The 20,006-nt window shown below is 43.8% G+C and overlaps 1 protein-coding gene across 2 annotated transcripts in view; it reads right to left on the bottom strand.

The window, feature by feature from the left end:
• Positions 1-10: 10 nt before the first annotated feature.
• mroh1 (maestro heat-like repeat family member 1) overlaps positions 11-20,006 on the bottom strand; it is a 36,046-nt gene continuing 16,050 nt past the window's right edge. The window contains exons 14-45 of one of the 2 annotated variants that reach the window (XM_074654807.1): positions 19,888-19,995; positions 19,556-19,700; positions 19,330-19,370; positions 18,722-18,863; positions 18,506-18,558; positions 18,194-18,301; positions 17,503-17,622; positions 17,297-17,419; positions 17,033-17,179; positions 11,717-11,743; positions 9,329-9,451; positions 9,136-9,215; positions 8,149-8,290; positions 7,900-7,995; positions 7,266-7,370; positions 6,905-7,040; positions 6,315-6,427; positions 5,984-6,136; positions 5,808-5,864; positions 5,518-5,615; positions 5,255-5,420; positions 4,274-4,443; positions 4,006-4,143; positions 3,649-3,763; positions 3,144-3,290; positions 2,955-3,021; positions 2,660-2,781; positions 2,293-2,442; positions 2,024-2,158; positions 969-1,071; positions 308-373; positions 11-129 (exon numbers count right to left, since the gene is read on the bottom strand). In XM_074654807.1, coding sequence (XP_074510908.1) covers positions 53-129; positions 308-373; positions 969-1,071; positions 2,024-2,158; positions 2,293-2,442; positions 2,660-2,781; positions 2,955-3,021; positions 3,144-3,290; positions 3,649-3,763; positions 4,006-4,143; positions 4,274-4,443; positions 5,255-5,420; positions 5,518-5,615; positions 5,808-5,864; positions 5,984-6,136; positions 6,315-6,427; positions 6,905-7,040; positions 7,266-7,370; positions 7,900-7,995; positions 8,149-8,290; positions 9,136-9,215; positions 9,329-9,451; positions 11,717-11,743; positions 17,033-17,179; positions 17,297-17,419; positions 17,503-17,622; positions 18,194-18,301; positions 18,506-18,558; positions 18,722-18,863; positions 19,330-19,370; positions 19,556-19,700; positions 19,888-19,995 — 3,573 coding nt within the window. In that variant the 3' untranslated portion in view covers positions 11-52. The remainder of the gene's footprint in view (positions 130-307; positions 374-968; positions 1,072-2,023; positions 2,159-2,292; positions 2,443-2,659; positions 2,782-2,954; positions 3,022-3,143; positions 3,291-3,648; positions 3,764-4,005; positions 4,144-4,273; positions 4,444-5,254; positions 5,421-5,517; positions 5,616-5,807; positions 5,865-5,983; positions 6,137-6,314; positions 6,428-6,904; positions 7,041-7,265; positions 7,371-7,899; positions 7,996-8,148; positions 8,291-9,135; positions 9,216-9,328; positions 9,452-11,716; positions 11,744-17,032; positions 17,180-17,296; positions 17,420-17,502; positions 17,623-18,193; positions 18,302-18,505; positions 18,559-18,721; positions 18,864-19,329; positions 19,371-19,555; positions 19,701-19,887; positions 19,996-20,006) is intronic. The other variant, XM_074654808.1, reaches the window with a different exon arrangement.

The following is a 20,006-nucleotide window of genomic DNA, read 5'->3' as shown; positions in this document are numbered from 1 at the left end:
GACCTACCACTTGGGATGGAAACATTGAGATGTGTATGCAGGTCTTTGTGTGTCAATGGAAATGTCCCATGGCCTCAGCAGCCTTCACTCTCACAACAGGATCTGGATCTCTGAGCAGCAGCACTAAACCTGAGGATGAACACACACACAGTCAACACTAAACCTGAGGATGAACACACACAGTCAACACTAAACATGAGGATGAACACACACATACACAGACAACACTAAACATGAGGATGAACACAGACACACCAGACGACCAACACAATGAGTTCACATTGTTGAATGTTGTGCTGTGAATCACCTTTAGTGATGGTGGCCATGTTGAGGTGGGAGAAATGCTCCTCTGGAAGATTCCCCAGCAGGAACCCTGATAACACACACACACACACACACACACACACACACACACACACACACACACACACACACACACACACACACACACACACACACACACACACACACACACACACACACACACACACACACACACACACACACACACACACACACACACACACACACACACACCTTATAATCAGGTCACATCATATACAGGCGGAACCCACTGATCCATACATCCACTCAAGGTCACTGGTTTTTAAGGCTGCAACTAACGATTATTGTCTTTGTCCCGATTAGATGTTTGGTCTATAAAATGACAGAAAATGTAAATCAGTGTTTCCCAAAGCCCAAGATGATGTCCTCAAATGTCCTGTTTTGTCCTCAACTCAAAGATATTCAGTTTACTGTCATAGAGGAGGAAGGAAACCAGAAAATAGTCACATTTAAGAAGCTGCAATCAGAGGATTTAGATTTTTTTTACTCTACTACTAAAATAGTTGTTGCTTAATTTAATATTTAACAACTAATCGATTAATACATTAATCGTTGCAGCTCTACTGGTTTTAGATATTAATATTGATGACGTGGATCAAGGTTTCAGAGTGTTGCAGTCGTACCTATAAACATGGCAGCTCCTGCTCTGACCTCCGCCCAGTTGCTCTTGAAGAACTGGATCACTGAGATGTGATAAAAGTTCAGCATGCCTGGAAAGTCCTGAATCTATGAACCACAAAACAACATCCACTGAACATCAAACATGAAGAACCATCTATTATGTAGTTCAACAATATCATCTATTCTGGCTTCGCAGAAGAATCTGTGAGGTTGGTCCTGAAATACACTTTGTGTTAAAGGAACAGTGTGTACTGTACGACCAAAACTGCGGTATCTAGCGGTGAGGTTTCACATGCAACCAACTGAAGCCTCTCCCGTGTGCCAAGCGTGTTGGAGAACTACGGTGGCCAACACAAAAACGGCGCTCTTTAGAGGCAGTCGTTGTAAGAGTAGCTAGATCATTTGGGGCAAAGCCAGTGGGTAGAGTGTGTGTGTACGAGGGAAGTGAGTGGTGAAGCAAGAGAGAAAGAGTGGTGGCGACGGGAGCGAGCAACGTTATCGACTCCGGCCCAAGCAGGAAAAGTTAGTGTTTGGTTTGTCCGTTCTGGGCTACTGTAGAAACATGGCGTTGCAACATGGCGGATTCTATATCTCTCTAGATATAAACGGCTCATTCTAAGGTAACCAAACACTAATGTAAACATCTTTATTAATATTATATTCCATCTCTGCTAATAGATCCCTCTAAATGTTTCACACTGGTCCCTTACAGCCAGAAAATGTATAACTAGTTTGAACTTTTTTTGCTTAGACTTCCATAGCTTTGTTTCTCAATTTTGATGAAAATAGCAACAGAAAAGATCTATAAAACTTTGAGTTTCTCACAGAAAAGCACCACTTTAAATCTCGTGTTTACCAGAGATGTGCTCTTACGTTTTTTGAAACAAAGTCATTCAGCATGAAAAGGCATTAAAAACAAAACAAATTATTGACTAAAGAAATCTTAGTCGACTAATCAGCAGTTTTGGTTTTAGTCATCTAAGAGTGAGCAGCCCTACTTTATAAGAAGCTGCTCATCTTATTCAGCCATGCTTATATTTGACTGTGCGTGTCTCACCAGGTACTTGGTGAGGTCATTGATGAACTCTCCGTAGTGCAAGCTCTTGCCGTCGTGCAGGTGGTTCTGAAACATGGCTGTGATCTGCTCTGATCCCACCACAGGAGCACACACTCGCATCGAATACTTACACGCCTGGACAGATGCAGAAACAACATCCATATTAGTATAAAACTGTGGCAGTTTGCCCTGGGGGTTCAAGATTTAATAAATTCAGTTAAAAGCAGTTTTGAAAGTTTATGTGTGTGTATGCATATTTCCTACCGTACCTTGACCACCTGTGGGTTTGGGTCGACCAGGTGTAACAGCAGGCTGACCAGAACATTGTGGATCTGGTCTTTGAACACCGCCTCTCCTGAGCCAAACTTGGACAGGTTTCCCATTAGATGGATGGAAGCACAGCGGATCTCATCGTTCTCCTGGATGAGCCACAAGGTACCGTTAGCGTTAGACGCGTCTGTGTGTGGCTCTGAGTAATTAAAAGACACTACATACTGTATGTTGTATTAAATAATAACTAACAAAATAACTCCAGAACTATGAATATGAAATACGCAAATGTGGATACTTATTATGAGAGTTATCGTACAATATATAACATTATGCAACATGTTGAAGGATCTAAAGGAAACTTACACTTTCCAAGAAAGGTTTGATCTTCATGAAGATGTAGACCACTAATAAGTGGACGTTCTTCTTGTCCAGATAGAGGAGAACTTTTGAAAGACCCGACATGGCCTCGAGGGTAATCAGCTTACCTGCAGGAGGACCGGAGGCCAGAAATGAAAACGAGCATGTCTACTAATGTCAACCAATCCAGCACGAGAGGCTGAACATGTTGTATGACAAACATGATGGATGTGGTGAAAGAAGGTGAAACCCCAGACTACAGATTACTGTAACTTCACTTCTACTGTCATTAGAAATGTACCTGGATCGTCTTTCTCCTCCATGCCTGAACTCATGGCTGCCAGCAGCTCCTTGGCATATTTATTCACCTGGTGGGAGATGGAAGAAGAGATGAAAGGTGTGTCCCAAAGATCCCACAAAAATCGTATCCATCATTTAGTTTGTATAGATGGTAGCACAGAGTGTGTGTTCTTGTGTGTGTGTGTTGTACCTTTTCAGGTGATCCTACGGCTATATTGCCCAGCCCCCTCACAGCCAACATGCGCACAGTGCAACAGGGATCTGATATCCTCTCCATCATGTTGTTCATCAACACATCTATCAACATCAACTCCGTCACCACATGATGGTTTAAGAGCTGGGGGGGAGGGGGAGGGGGAAGGAGAGAGAGAGAGAGAGAGAGAGAGAGAGAGAGAGAGAAAGCGAGAGAGAGCGAGAGCGAGCGAGAGAGGTCAGGTTATTCATGTTCTCCATCTGTTGGTCAATAAAAGATGATCGATATTCTTTATTATCTCTTGGCATTTTGTTTTCATACATTATGTCACTTAAATGACAGTTAGGTACACGAAAAAGATCACTAGTAATTTCGATATGATGGCAACAAATTGGGGCATTTATTGTTCATTTCACTTAGCCCAATGAAACACTGCCCCCCCCACCTCCAAACATGGAAAAACTAAAAACTAAATATGATGCAATATTTCATGGTGAATCACCTCAGAGAAGAAAGCAGTGACGGTGATTCTTTGGCATTCGTAGATGTTGTTCAAGGACGGACACAGACTCTCCACAATGGCGGGCAACCTGGGACCAGCATGCTTAGCCATTGCCCTTTAGACAAGACAAGCATACCCACATTTACACAGGCTTTATATACAGAAGAGATTAGTCATTTACACACATATTCACTGGTTATGAAAGACGGAAACAAGTTACTTATTTCACATCAATATTGATGAGCAGTTTGGCAGAAATGTGTTGAAACTTCCAGCTACAAGTTTACTGGACATTATCAGCATTTATCTGGTGTGATCTCACACTGAACCCACCTAGCTGAGTGTGTGTATACGTACCTTGCCAGTAGTGTAATTCCAGTAGCGTGTGTATTCTGTTCCTTCATTGCGTCCCAGGCTTTATCTTCATCCAGTCTTTTCATCACCTCGTCTAACTGGGTCCGTGCTAACAAGATTCGCAGAGCATCAGCTGCAACTCTGAATCACAAAAAAGAATTACACCAAAAAGTTAGCTCACAAAGACGCCTGAAATTAAAGGTTTATAGAGCTAAGCTTTGTAGGCGTCTCATCTAGGCTGTACTAGTTATAAAGAGAAGAAGATGCCGACCCTGCTACATGGATGGAGGCAGCGTGTTTAGTGTTGTTGTCCCTCGGTGCTGAGACCCCGACGCTTGCTCCCAGTCGGACGGTGAGACAGGAGAAGAGCTGAGGAAACAGACTGACTGCCGGCTCCTGACTCTGGCCATTTAATAACAGTTCTTTTAGGCCGCATGTCATCTGGAAACAAAGAACAGACACAAACACATGCACATGCACATGTTAACACGTAACAATCATCCTCTTCTGCAAGTTCTGTTTGTGGAGCTGCTGCTGCCCAGGTGAGGAGAGCTGTGCACGATTAGATCTGTTTCTATTTTAATTAGTGGTCGAACGATCCGGGTTGTACAATGTCCGATGTTTACAGAGCAGGATGGCCAATAGAGATTAACAGGATTGATTTTAAAATAATCCAGATTATATCTGAGTTATTTGCTGTTTCTTATTGTTTTATATTTAGTTTATGTAAAGCACTTAATAATCAATGTCTGTTACATAATCTACAGATATAGACATTTAGTGGTCACATGACAAGGCAGCCTGTAGATGTGTGTTGATTTTAATGAATACAGCTGTTGAAACAGGCCACGTAAAGGCTCACTTTTCACTTGTGATATACTCGTGCAACCGCAACCATTTTACGTGTGTAACTAGAGCGCTTGTCTAGTGGGCTCTTAACGCTGTCAAAATGCAGGTGACCTACTCCCAATACCATCCCTGAACACATCCTGTGTAGACACTGAACTATATGTAGACATAGAACTAAAGCTGCTGCTGCTTTCGCTGTGCAGGCTGTGTAGACATTGTGTAAATTAAGAAAATGGCTACTGATCAATTGTAAAACTACCACATTCAACAACAGTACCTTGTTGACATAAAACTGAAGATCCTAGTCACCCTACAACCTAAAAGCAATCATTAAAGGAATATCATAATCTTTATCTAGAACTTAATACAGTCAATGACATGTCTGTGAGTGTTTGTGACTTACAGCCAGTGGCTGATTGGTGGCCACCTTCGTAGTCCCTCCTCTGATCATCGAGTCCCTCTGGTCTACGTAGGGCGCCATGATGAGAAGCTTCTCCATCACCATCTCAATGATCTGATTGGCTACGATGGGGTCTGCTCCCAAAGCCATCCACATCTCACTGGTCCAGCTGGTCAGAGAGACGAGAAGAAAAAACTTTATGTTTAAGCGTCTTTCATTGACGCTATGCTGAAGTAGTTTATATAATTATACGTTTTTATATATACCTGTCAAAAGGAAGTGGTTGGTTGACTAGTGCATTGATAACAGTCTGTAGATGCTGAGAAGCCAGGATTAGTACCGTCTGTCCCACCGCCACTCTCACCTGAACACAGGTACAAGGAAACAGGTCTTTCAGATGGTTATGTAAGATATAATTACACAATGAGGAGGTCATTATTGCAAAATACGCCACAACAGAGTGACTCAAGTCTGTATGTTTTGGTTATTCAAAACAGAATAAGAATAACAAAAAAGCTATTGAATAATAAATATCTGTGGTGATGTGTGTTGGTACCTGCTCCTCTGTGATGTTCTGCAGACGCACATGTAGCACCTCCAGCATCTCTGGGACCTAACATTCAAACAAGCACTGTGTTTGGTATTCCAGATGTGTGTGTGTGTCACATAATTGAATTAATCAGCAGTTGCAACAAAGGGCTGTGTGTGTGTGTTTGTGTGTGTGTGTACTACCAGCTCTTGCAGTCCTCCTCCTCTGTTCTTCAGCAGAGTATTTAGAATGACAGATGAGGCTCTGCAGCAGTTTGCCTGACTGTCGACCAGCCCTTCAAACAACATGAACACCAACGTCGTCAGCTGCTGCTGAGGCAGACGCTTACTCATCACCTGACACACACACACACACAGGAAAAGATGTAATTACACAGTTTTACTGGATGGGATACGACATAAAAACAACATAATGGTTTGTCATTGAGTGCCATACTAAAGGGAAAGGAAACAAAAGGATTCAATGCATGTAATAGATTTTGATGTCAGTCTTGCAGAGTGGTATAAAGTGTACCTTGGTGAGGTCGGAGCAGGTCTTATATAGAACTGAGTGGTCCGGGTTATCTAATCGCTCCTTTAAGGGCAACAGACTGTCCACACCTTCATCCTTATAATCTAGAGAGAACCCTGCACACAAAGAGTCAAAACAGCAAGCTGTACAAAAACTAGTCCTTGTACATACAACATCAACAGTTGACGTTAAAGTTGGACTACGTAGGTTGAGTGAGAAATAACAATTATTTTAATGATTATTATTATTACAGGGCTGTGTTGAATACTGGATTCTGATTGGTCAATCACGGTGTTCTGCGGTCTGTAATTTATCTATAACAGACAGTTGTTATGTAAAACAGACCGTTGCTATGGGTGCAGTTCAGACGTCGGACTCTGGTGGATCGTTTTTGTGTCAAAATATTGATTTCTTAAGTAAGTAGCCGTGTAATAGTAGCCTCCGCTGCACGTCAGGGTGCAGTATCGCCCTGTCGGGGATTCTTTCCCAACAATGACCGGCTCGCTGTACATTATCCCTTACTTAAGTGACTGCAAATAACAAAGTAAAATGATAAAGGTACTGTAAGAGGCCAGGGCTCTGTGTGTCTGTACCTTCATAGCGTAGCTGTATGTAGAGCAGTGAGTATATACAGTCCACAGCAGCAGTGCGTACAGCAGGGTGAGGGTCCGCACATCGCGGAGACAGTCGACCCAGCAGAGCTCCAAGGTTGTGGAAAGACACCATGTTCTGCACAAAGATGCACAGAAATAAAAGTAAGGAAATGCACAAAATGTCAGTTTTAACCTCCAGTGAAGACAAATAATAATATAAATATAATACATAATACTTTGAATCATTGATTGAGTTTGAAGGAGTAACAAAAATTATACACCCATAGTTTTCAGGACCATTTTCAAAACTACCATCTGTGGTGTGTTCAGGGTGCATGTGTGTGTGTGTGTGTGTGTGTACCTTGACAGTCAGGTTATCCAGGTAGTAAGCCAACATGTGAGCAGTAGCTGTGACAGCTCTCTCTCTCTCGTGGTCCTGTCCGGAGCTCAACCATGACTCGATGTGCTGCACAGGAGGAGAATAATAATATAAATCATGTGCTGCAGAGTAACACAGCCGGGACAGTTACTGCTTGATGTACAGCAGTTCACTGAAGCCAATTATTCTTTTAATTAGACAGCTGAAAGACAGGTCGAGGGGGTAAAGGACGGTAGACACACAAGAGAAAGTGGTGGGATTTGGTCATAGATAGCAGGACTACTAATAGAGCCCCAGAGGTAGCCAAACACTTACAGACATCACTTGTTCGGCTATGATACCAACTTGGTTAATACGTTTGAAAGCACCATTTTGTTAAGCTATAGAGTGAATGATTCTAAATAAAGCAATCATCTGTAATTAATAATTTGCTATCGTTCAGCAATGTGCTGACATGTGATGACAAGAGCTGCCACATTATGAACTCCTCAGTTTCTTTAAATTCAGAATTAGAGAACAACAGAATAATGCAATGATACACATATTTCTAGTACTTAATACTTTATGTTTAGCTAAAGATGAGAAGAGCTGATTAGTGTGAAACAGGACGCTTCACCTTGAAGACACTCTGCAGGCCATCAGGTGTGGGATCTTTGGCCAGGACACTTCTCAGCAGCTCCTGCAATGCAGCCAACGTGTCTTTGTACAACGCCTGGACATATTCACCGGGACATGTTAGTTTGACAACATGACAGCATTTGAAAAATGTTGCACAATAGTTGTGAGCGTTAAAATTAGTGATGGCACAGGACAAATATACAGCAGATTTGTGAAGTACACTGTATGTGTGTCTGCTTTACTTCACCTTTCTCTGCTTGGGGTCCAGCGTCTCTTCTTCTTTAGTTTTCTCTGGAGTGTGAGTCTCAGGTGGCAGAGAAAACACGCTGTTCACACAAACCTTTAGCAGGTCAAAGCTCTCGTTCTCACTCAGCGCAGGGTCCAGAGGCCTGAAGCACTGAAGGTCAAAGAAATGACAGAACCTCTGGTGCAAGAATGAAACGATAACACAGCTTTTTGTGAACCTGTGTGGTAGACATAAGCCCCGTTTCCAACGCAGGAACGTTCCCCCTGAACTAGGAACCTTTTGAGGAACTCATTGCGTTTCGAAAATAAAACTAAGTTCTGAGGACATTTTAGTTTTAGTAGTATTTTTCTGAAAGCACGGGAACTTTCGGGGTGGAGTTTGCAGGGATGCTGATTGACCAAACACACACACGGCACTGCTGCTTCAACGACTATACCTTGTGTACTGCTTCAATCATAAAACAAGGAAGTCCCTAGTATTGATATAGGACCCTGTTAGCACGAGTGGAGAGCAGTTTTCTTTGTTTGAATACATTAAAGGTAAAGTTAGGCTCTGCTGCCCGACTCATTTAAAAGGGGACACAGAGAGAGATCGTGTGAGAGAGCTGAGAGGGAGAGTGGTAGAAGAGACACGGCGCAGAGATGCTGTGAATGAGAGTAAAAAACATCATCCAACGTGCATCAGTAAATATATGCAGCAGTAAAAAGAAATCGTCTATTTGTTTCAACATGTTTTTTGATGAAACGGACGGGTAAACTGAACTGCAGACTGCAGAGTGTGTTTACTGCTGTGACCGCCTGCAGCGCTCATCCCATGTCATGTTGCTTTTTCATACATCAGTGGAGTAATTTGCCCAATCTTTGCAGGAAACGCAGATAACAGTGGGCTGAAGGAACCTTTTAGTTCCTTGAAAAGTAGTCCCGGGACTAATATTATCAGGAACTTCTTGTTGGAAACCTGTCAATAGTAATGGAAGCTGAAGGATACATTAGGTTGGCACAGGTTGTCATCACAAGATGGCGTACTGGAGTCCTCAATGCATCAGCTGGCTCTGCCTTGATGAAATCCTGAACAGCGTAGACATAACAGCAGGAAGAGAGATCAGGAAAATAACTGTTGTTGTATCAGCAATTACACATTTAAGACTTGTTTTAACAAACTGAAATGACTGATAACTCACCAGCATAACGGTGATGAGCTCCTGTTTGCGAGAGAAGATGTAGCCTTGTTTCTTCACACACTCGCTGATGGCTTTGGCTATGAGCCCGACACTCTGGATCAGACTGAGTTTCATAGTCAGGTCCTGAAACGGGGAAAGACGCACGAATGCATGTCGACAAAATACACACAACACAAGACAGACAAACAGAATAAATGAAAGAGGACATACACAGATCAAAAGATTCAGGTCAAGAGGAAAAGTAGGCTAAATATGAAGAAAATTGGATAATTGCATTTTCCAAATTGCCAGGAATGCAAACAACATCTGGAGCCCAGCTCAGCAGATGCAACTCTACAAGCGACCGAGCAGAAAGCAAACACAATTCAAAATCATTCCAGAAATATTAAAAATGAAGCAATCAATCGACCCAGTCCATTAATCAATCAAATCAATCCAACAGCAGTATTGTAGATTGATCCTCCATGCCTACGGATGGAGAGAAGTGTGAAATCAGAGTTGTGTGATTAGAGATTAGAGATTGGTTGAACAGCAAACCCCCTGCAGGCTCTGGTCTAAGAAGTGACAGAAGAGACACAAAGAGCAGTTAAGATTTAGCAAGAAATTATAAAAGCCCTTTTTACACTCAGTGTGAGTCATTGGTGAGCATTTAAAGAACAATCCACTAGCAATGAGGGAGAGAGAGAGAACGAGACAACCGTGTGTAGATCACAGAGAGATGGATCTAAGAGGGAAGCTATTACTTCACATATGGATATGCTTATTTCACTTGAGCTTGAGTGGGATTAAAAAGCTTGTTGTGGAGGTGTACCCTATTTTTGCCAAACTATTTGCATCACACAAAAACAACAGTTAGTCATGCTAACAGCTTACAAATGCATATTTAATGCAGCATCGTAAACCAGCTTCATAAAAAGAGCCAAATACAGCAATTATAAAAATGTCTATTGAACAAGAAGCTTTCCTTTCAAACCCATTTAAAAGGAACAGTGTGTAACTTTTCAGGGGATCCAATAGCAGAAAATAAGATATGTTTTCATTAGTGTATAATCACCTGAAAATAAGAATTGTTGCGTTTTCGTTAGCTTACAATGAGCCATTTATATCTACATAGAGAGCTGGTCCTCTTCACGGAGTCCTCCATGTTGTTCCGAAATGTTTCTACAGTAGCCCAGAACCAAGCCCCCAGGAAGGGCTCTTAGATTGCTAAGAGATTGCTAAGAGATTGCTCCTAAAGTAGTGTTATTATGGTATGGATGGCCTCTGAGCGAGGCAAACGGCGTTACCACGGTTTTGCACTCGGTGGCTCACGTTACCGCAGTCTTGGAAAGGGAGGAGTGAGCGAAGGGGAACTAAGCTGGCTGCAATCTGCAACCACACCACTAGATGCCACCGAATCGTACACACTGCACCTTTAAACAGACATAAGTTATGTAGTGGGCATGTTGCTAGTAATGCTGGTCATTCAAAAGACATTTCTGAAAATTCTTTGCATTATATTTGGGTTCAGTGAGGGCCAGAGGAAAACACTGAGACTTTTGGGGAATCCCAGCTGCTTTCAAAAATTCACAAGACTTTAGATGCAAGGTTGGAAACACCAACTAGTAACCATGTTTTTATATACTACTATATGTACTGCAATAAAGTAATAACCCACCACGAATCTAGCTCTGAGTATCAAACACTCTGCACTCCCTGCAGGATATAAAAGGTGACCGTAAAAGATGATACCTTTGATCATTTTCCTTGGTAAAAATTGACTAGAATCCATTGTAACTGACTCACTTAAAGCTGATCACTCAAACTTTTAAACAGCCACCTTTCAAGCCTACATGGTGTTTGGTACTCAAAAAAGATTTTTAGTGGTGCATCCCGTAAAGCTACATTTCACTGGGTAGAGCATTTTCACTTATAACAATGAGCACAGTTACTGTCAACATTAGTGTTGGTCTGTGTTTTTGTTCACAACTGATCAAGTTCAGCGCTTAGGCAGCTTTAATTATGACCTCAGTTGGTCTAGTTAGTATTAAATGTTAATTAATTTTCAAAAAAACATGTGCTCCACAACCACAGCGAACTCATTTTAATGATGGATCATTCATGAATGCCTTAAAGACGCCGGCACAAATATCTAGTGCTCCACCGTTGTAAAATAGAACTAGGATGCAGCATAGTAAAAGCTTAAAGAAAAAGTAGCTTTATTTTAACAAGCTGTGTTTTCTTGGCTTAAAAGATTTTCAGTAAAGATTTTTTAGTGAATATCACCACCAGTGTGCAGAATAGCATACAAATAAGAGTGAGGAAGGAGAGCCAGATGAAAGAGAGGAAAGAGGAAAAGTTGACTAGTAAGTAAAACCAGATATAGCCCCTGTACTCTTGTGACAATACCTTCGTCTCTACTTTAATCCCCAGAACCTGTATGAAATAGAGGTGATAAAGTCATGAGTGCACATACAAATACAGCCGTCTTACCTGCAACACTGCAAGAAGTTTATGGGCCCTATTTTTCTCATGCAAATGCAACGACAAACGGTGCAGTAGGTCGAGGACGCACCGGCCGTGTGAGCGTCTCCAAGCACATCTGCTATTTTGGATCATGTTTAAATGGTCACATCATCTCTTAAAATGTGAACAGTGTTTTAATCGGAACGCATTTCAAGAATAAAACATGATCAGCTGATTTTCTTTTTTGTTTTAAGTTGGAAAGCAGGCTGCGAGCTACAGGATATGAGCGGCTGTTATCCAACGTCTTATGTCAACGTTATTAACAGTCTGATGTGTGTAGAGGTGTGTGTGGTTATTTTGTAGCAGCCTGTCGTCATTTACATGTGATTTAATCAATTTAAACACAGCGGACGGCCATTCATCAGACCCGCACTGTTTGTCCCTTTGCTGCCTCCGTACACGTGTGTTTGTTTTTGTTTTGCCGGTGGGTGAGCACTGCTGGCGTCTCCTGACTGCCGCTTCTCCCTCTGTCAGCTGTCTTTCCTCTCGTTTTGTTGCTGTTTCTTCACTGTTCTCCTGAGTTTTGTTGTGTTCTGTCTCGTTCCCACTCTTGTTCTCCGTTTTTTTGTTTTTTGTTTTCCCTCTGCTCCCGTTCGCTGCACTCTCCTCGCCGGTTAGCTGCTAACTCGCTAGCGGAGCTGCCCTGCATGTTTCTCTGTCCCCCTCAACTCCTCTCGGACACTCCACCACTGGAATTACAATAATCATCTGGCTGTTCTCCTCATCATCTGTAACCATCTGTATCGTGAGTACCACCGCCCCCCCCCCCCGCCCTGTCTAACGCTACCCTGTGCTGCCTCTACCGTCCCTCTCACCACCTGCTAACCGCTAACCCGTCTGCTAAACCATGGAACCATCAACCCTACTCACCCCTCTCCTGTTGCTTCTTACACTACCCCCCCTGTTATTCAAAGGACCCCCCTGGTTCCCACAGTTGTTCTGTCCCCCCATTACCTCCTCCCCTCCCCTCCCCTACTCTCGCTGTCAACTCCTCCGCCTCAGGAGAAACTACCGGCTATCCTCCACTGCTCTCTCCTCTGCTCAATCTGCTGGAATCCTCATCTGCAAACGCTACCTTCACCGTGGCCCCAAACACAACCGTCATCTCCAGTCCTCCATTACCCCCACCACCCCGACTTACAACATCCAAACCATTCACCCCCGCCGCCCCCCCTCCACTGGACCCCGCCGCACTGTGAACCTGGCCAACCTCAAACCTCTCCAGCGTGCCCCCATCACACCACCCTCCCACTCATCCAACTTTGCCCTCCTCAACACCCGTTCACTTAACAACAAAGCCCCCATCCTCCATGAACTCATCCTGGACAATTCACTGGACTTCCTCCTGCTCACTGAAACCTGGCAACAACCCAATGACTTCTTCTCCCTCAACCAAGCATCCCCCGCCCAACTTCGGCTACCTCTGCAAACCCCGCCCCTCCCGGCGTGGAGGGGGCCTCGCAGTCTTATTCAACAAGAACCTCAGGACCACCGAACTCACTTTCCCTACAGTCACATCATTCGAATCCCTCGCCTTCAAAACCTGCTCCAACACAGTCATTCTCATTTACCGCCCACCTAAACCAAATTCATCCTTCCTCTCCGATCTGTCTGAACTCCTCATCCTAGCGTCATCCCTCCCCTTTCCCCTACTGCTACTGGGCGACTTCAACATCCACATGGACTCCCCCACCTGTAAACTTGCCTCTGATTTCTCCACTCTACTGGACAACTTCAACCTCACCCAGCACATCACCTTCCCCACACACAATAAAGGCCATATTCTAGATCTCGTCTGCTCTGTCAACGTCCCGGTTCTGAACATCCACCCATCCCCCTTTCCCCTATCTGATCACAAACTCATCCAATTCACAATCCCTTCCCCATCACCCCGTCTGAAACTCCCCAGAGTCATCTCATTCCGCAACATCAAGTCCATTGATCCCCTCCATCTCTCCGACCTGCTATCTGCTGCCCTCCACCTGGACCCACCCCCCACCTCGCCCAATGATCTCACCAACCACCTCAACGCCACCCTGTCTGCTTCCCTCAACTCACTGGCCCCCCTGAGAACCAAAACTGTTTCATTCAACACCTCCTCCCCCTGGTTCACATCCCACCTCAGAAAACTCAAACAGACCGGCCGCCAACTTGAACGCCTCTGGAGAAAATCATCACTCACTGTTCACCTCGAAGCCTACAAATCTCACCTCATCACCTACAAAGACGCCATCACTGCTGCCAAATCTGACTACTTCTCCACCATCATCAATGACCCCACCCGTAACCCCCGAACCCTCTTCTCCACTGTCAACACTCTCCTCAAGCCTCGTGCCAACACCCTCTCTGACCCCTCACCCGATCTATGTAACTCATTCCTTCAGTTCTTCAGCGACAAAATCACCACCATCAACAACTCACTGCTCCCCGTGTCTGACCCAGCAGCAACCACACCGACCCCTTTTCTCTCCATCCCTCTGGACCCCCTGACCCCTCCCCCCCAGCACCGCCTCTCCCGGTTCGACCCTGTTGACTCAGCAACCATTGCCAAACTCATCAGCACATCCAAACCCACCACCTGCTCCCTGGACCCCCTCCCCACCCTCCTGCTGAAGTCCTGCCTCCCTGTCCTATGCCCCTACCTCACCGACCTCTTCAACTCCTCACTGTCCCATGGAACTGTCCCCTCAGCCTTCAAAACTGCTGCTGTCACCCCCACACTCAAGAAACCTGGTCTGGACCCCTCCTGTCTCAATCACTACCGCCCTATCTCCAACCTCCCCTTCCTCTCCAAAACCCTCGAACGCCTCGTCTCCACCCAGCTCCAATCCCACCTGCATTCCAACAACCTGCTTGAACCCCTCCAATCTGGCTTTCGCCCCCTCCACAGCACAGAAACTGCACTCCTCCAAGTCCTCAATAACCTCCTCACCTCTGCTGACACCGGAGCCCTCAACATCCTCATCCTCCTGGACCTGAGTGCAGCCTTCGATACCGTGAGTCACAACATTCTTCTCACCAGACTCCAAGACATCGGTATCGAAGGTACTGCACTCAGCTGGCTCCAGTCATACCTCACCAACAGATCTCACTTCATCTCCCTTCACAACAACTCCTCTGCCACATCCACAGTCACACAAGGTGTCCCCCAAGGCTCTGTACTCGGTCCACTCCTGTTCATAATCTACTTATTCCCCCTCGGTCAGATCCTACGCCACTTCAACCTGGACTTCCACTGCTATGCTGACGACACTCAGATCTACCTCAGCACCAACACCCCTCACAACCCACCGCTCTCCCACATCAACTCCTGCCTCTCTGCAATTAAAGCCTGGATGCAACAGAACTTTCTAAAACTCAACAGCAACAAAACAACTCCTCCTCATCGGCTCCAAATCCACCCTCACCAAAACCAACAACCTCACACTCAACATCGATGGCACTTCCGTTTCCCCCTCCCCCCAGGCACGTAACCTTGGCGTGATCTTCGACTCCACCCTCTCCCTTGAGCCCCACATCTGCCAACTGGTCAAAATATCCTTCTTCCACCTTCGCAATATCGCAAAAATCCGTCCGTCCCTCACACCCCCTACAGCAGAGAAACTCATTCACGCCTTCATCTCCTCCCGCCTTGACTATTGCAACTCACTCCTCTATGGCATCAGCAACACCTCCATAAATAAATTACAACTGGTCCAGAATGCAGCTGCCCGACTCCTCACCCACACCAAATCATGGCATCATATCACCCCAGTCCTGAAAGACCTTCACTGGCTCCCCGTCTCCCACCGGATCTCCTACAAAATCCTGACCCTCACCTACAAAGCCCTCCACCAACTTGCACCCCCCTATCTCTCTGAACTCCTCTCCCCCTACCAACCTCAACGGTCCCTCAGATCCACCTCAGCTGGTTTACTCTCCACCCCCACGTCCAAACTCCGCAGCTTTGGGGACAGAGCATTCTCCAGGGCAGCTCCCAAGCTCTGGAACTCACTCCCCAATCTCATCAGAGACTCCGATTCCCTCACTACATTCCAGTCCCGCCTCAAAACACATCTTTTCTCATCTGCTTACCCGTAGCCCCCTCCTCCTACCCATCAGTCCATGTGTATGTATGTGATTGTGCCTGTGTATGTCGCTTTTTGTCGTTCGTCTCCTGTCTGTCTGTCTCACACCGTTTCCCCCCCGACTATGTTAAAGCGTCTTTGAGATTAATATAAAGCGCTATATAGATCCAATATATTATTATTATTATTATTATTATTATTATGTGTAACCAGTGGTTCTTCTCAAAGCTGCAGATTTATCAACATATGTGTCCCGCTGCCTTCAGATGGCTGAAGGGATTCAATGAATAGAAGAACTTATTTTCATACAGCAGCTGTGGACAACAATAACTTATTTTAATTTAACATTAAACAATATTTTTTGATATTGATTTAAATACATCTACTGGTTGGAGAGTGTTCAATTAAAATATTTTATTTATATTTTAAGCATTATTCCAGTATTGTTACTCTCCGTTTCCTCTTGTAGATAAAATGTCCAAAGTGGCACCAGGAAGACGTTGCGCCAGAAACAGACGTGGTAAGAGACATCTGTTATTCTCAGTGTCTAAGACACAGTTTCCACCAAAATACCAACAACTCTCTTTGCGCTGCCTCATCTGACTGAACCTCCCACCTGTTTGTGCCTCTCGTTCCTCTGTGTGTGCACCGTGCGCTGCCATGAAAACAGGGCTCTATATGTTTAATATGATGCTGACTCAGGTGTGACGCTACATGTTTACCACAACTTTCTTGTTTTACCATTTATTCCCAAAGTAAATGGGTCAGTGCTGGCTTAAATTTAGCCCTGTTTTAAATGAACAAGCTGATGGATAACAGAGGGTACATTTCACTGCAACGTTGGAAAAGCGCACTTGAAGCAAAAAATCTGAACTGATATTAATGGAAAGGTCTTAAACTTAGCTGCCTACTAGGCTCAAATCATACGTGGCACAATACAACGGATCCAGTTGGATTTAGTTGGAATACAGAAAACTATTGTAACTCTAGCTGTAATAGTTTTGCATGAAAATCAGTTCCTGTTCGGTAACTCTTGTTTGTCCGTATCATCAGTGTCATTTTTCTCTGCATGCAAATTTTTGAAAATCCCCTCTTAATAGTAATAACAAAGTCATGTTAGTATTTCCATTACCTTGGTATTGAAGTGTTTACTGATGCAGCGAAGGATGTCTTGATCAATGCGGGTCACTATCTTTTCTGGAGGTGCGTTCAGAGCCACTTGACCGTAACACAAGATTAATGTGCTTTTCACCTTCTCTACCTCAACATCATTACGTTCCTGAGGAAAGAAAAGAAAAGGAAAGGAAAGGAAGGAGAGATGAAGAAGCGTTTTTAAACATTAATAGTAACATCAACCAGATCTTCATTTGCGATATATCCTAAAAGTTCCTCGTACTTTGAGAAGGTTGAAGATGCTCGGTGACTTCTTGAAGGCGTCTGACTTGCCGAACTCTTCCAGCTTGGCCAGAGTTCCCTCTAAGTGGCTGTTGGCACACAGACCAACGCCCATTGCAACTCCCTGACAGATACAGAGGACAGAAAACACAAGTTAGATCTTTAACCTGTCCAATCATTGAGAGATGTTTTCAGATCTGTATGTACCTCTCGTTCGATGGCATCATTGTGTCTTGCTGTTAGGAGGATTTCCTGCAGCTGCTTTTTAACCACCTCCTTATTGAAACACTGTTGGAGAGTCACTCCTAAACATCGATACAGGAAACTCTAGAGAGAGAAAAATACTGATTATATTACAGATATATATGTACTTTACCGAACAAAGTACTGTTTCTTGTCAAAGGTTCTCATCCTACAGGTTGGCTCCCCTCACTGGATTGCAAGATCATCAGATTGTCATGAAAATAGTTCTAGGTTAGCAGAAATACTGTTTGCACCGTCCAAATTTACAACCACTTAATTTTTCATAACATTTGTCAAGATCTTTACTTTACTTCTGTTAAATAAACAGCATAAAGTCCCCATATTTCCCTCTTTCATGATGATGGGTTTAACTGTTCACCTCTCTGTGTGTGGCTGTTAGGTCATGAGGAAGCATGACTCTGTTTAAGGAGGTCATGAAAAGGATGAGAACCACTGCTCAACACAGTCAGCCTTTTGAGTTGAATTATGACCAACCTCAAGCTCTAAATTAGGTCTGCTGTGGGGGCTTAACAACTCAACAAACCACAAAACTATGTCCATTCATTTACTGTCACTGGACAAACATTGGTAACTAAACCAAAGCAATCATCTCGCTCTTGATTTGTTGGTGAACAAGCTTGTTGAAAGCACTTACCTTCTCCTCTAAGTCGTTGTTATACGTGGAGAGGTATCTAGTTGCCTCAGCTCCCAACTGACACACCCACTTGTCATCATCAATAGTAGCCAGGGTTTTAGACAAGAGCTGAAGACACATTTTTAGCTTGTTTAGATATTTAGAATATTTCTGTATCAAAACAGACAAACAATTAAACCATTAATGAAAAAATAAATGGGAATTATTTGTCTAATATGGGCTGAAAAAAAGTCATATTTATATCTATTATTATTATTCAAATGGAAAACACAGACATGTTATGATGTGAATGAGATTATATACAGTACACACCTTCAGCAACTTTTCCTCCCAGTGCTTCTTCTCTAGGTTCTCTGGCGTTGACTCTGGAAACAACAACAACACACAGTCAGACTACTCTACTATAGAGGAGGAAGACTACTGTATATGAGGAATGAAAAGGAAAAAAGGTCTGCCCTGGCTTCCTCCAAAGCGATTACTTTATATAAATAAATACATAGAAAAGATTAGGCCCACATATTTCCATACCTTCTAGCATTGAAAGCAGAGGAGGTATCTCTTTCTCCCAGAGGATCTCTGTGTTAGGGTGGATGTTGATGCTGAGGATTTGAAGGAGCGAGAGGGACGGAGCTCCATGATCTCTGCTACTGAACGGGAACGCTGCATTCACCTGGAACACACCCAGGCAAACCAGGGTACCAGTCAGGGATGTTATAAACTACAAACTACAAACTACCTTTTGCTTTTTTCACCAAGTAAACTGTACCACTTGAGTAGGATTATTGTGTTACTCCTTCCATCACTGCTCCACGTTGAATATACAGTAAGAGCAGCTCTAAACCTTAATATAACAATACAAATAGTCACAGTTTGTGGCTGAAACATTGTAGAGAAAATGAGACTTTACAACTGCCTGACAAATAATTTGTCTAAACCAGGCGCCGCAATTCATTAATTATACTTAATTACAATCTGTTTCTCCTGCCAGTTATTAGACTGGATGTTCAGTCTTTGTTTTAAACTCTAGACACAAAAGGAATGTGGTTTAGCCAATGCTATTAGCACAGTGGCCACTGTTTGTCACCAAACAAGTCACCAGAGATTGAAAAATGTGTCACAGAGTTGGATTTACTTACCAGCAGTCTGACCATTAGTGTTTGAGGAGAGGGCAGGTTGACTGGAGGAGAAAGATGAGACACATTTAGTTTGAGGTGGATCACACAGAACAAGAATGATCACTTTCAAATAGCTAATTTCAGTGCTGAATGATTCATTTGTGACATTTATGACTCACTTATATCTAACACGGAACACACTCAGCAGATAACTTTCACATAGATGGTCAGTAAATATCCCTCCTACCTTCCTGTGTGAAGTCTATGTTGAAGCTAGGCTCCTGGTTACTTTTCTTCTTGTTGCCCAGCACTATCAGACTCTTACATAGAGGAGTGGTGGCGTTGCTGAACTGTGAAGGGGTCAGATAGTACAGCAGCTTTGGCCACAGCACCTACAAACAACCAAATATACACACACGTTAAGTTTCTGAACAATGTTCATCTGTCTAATAACACACACAATGGAAAACAACTGGATAAATATGCAACTTCAGCGAAACATCTGCAACAACATCAGCTGTTAAATGTCTTTGAAAACAGAGATGAATCAACAGGTCAGACAGTAGACGGTCTACGTACATCAGCTAGTCGTCCAACAGTGGTGGTCAGGAGGTGAAGGGTGTTGTCACACATCGTCCTCAGTGCCTCGTTAGTCACCTCCTCCGGATCTGTGGGCCTCTGGCCTCGCTGGACACACA

The sequence above is a fragment of the Sebastes fasciatus genome, chromosome 12 (genome assembly GCF_043250625.1).
Source record: "Sebastes fasciatus isolate fSebFas1 chromosome 12, fSebFas1.pri, whole genome shotgun sequence".
Taxonomy (NCBI): Eukaryota; Metazoa; Chordata; class Actinopteri; order Perciformes; family Sebastidae; genus Sebastes; species Sebastes fasciatus.
The sequence above is the reverse complement of the archived record's forward strand: the minus strand, read 5'-3'. Positions and strand labels throughout refer to the sequence as shown.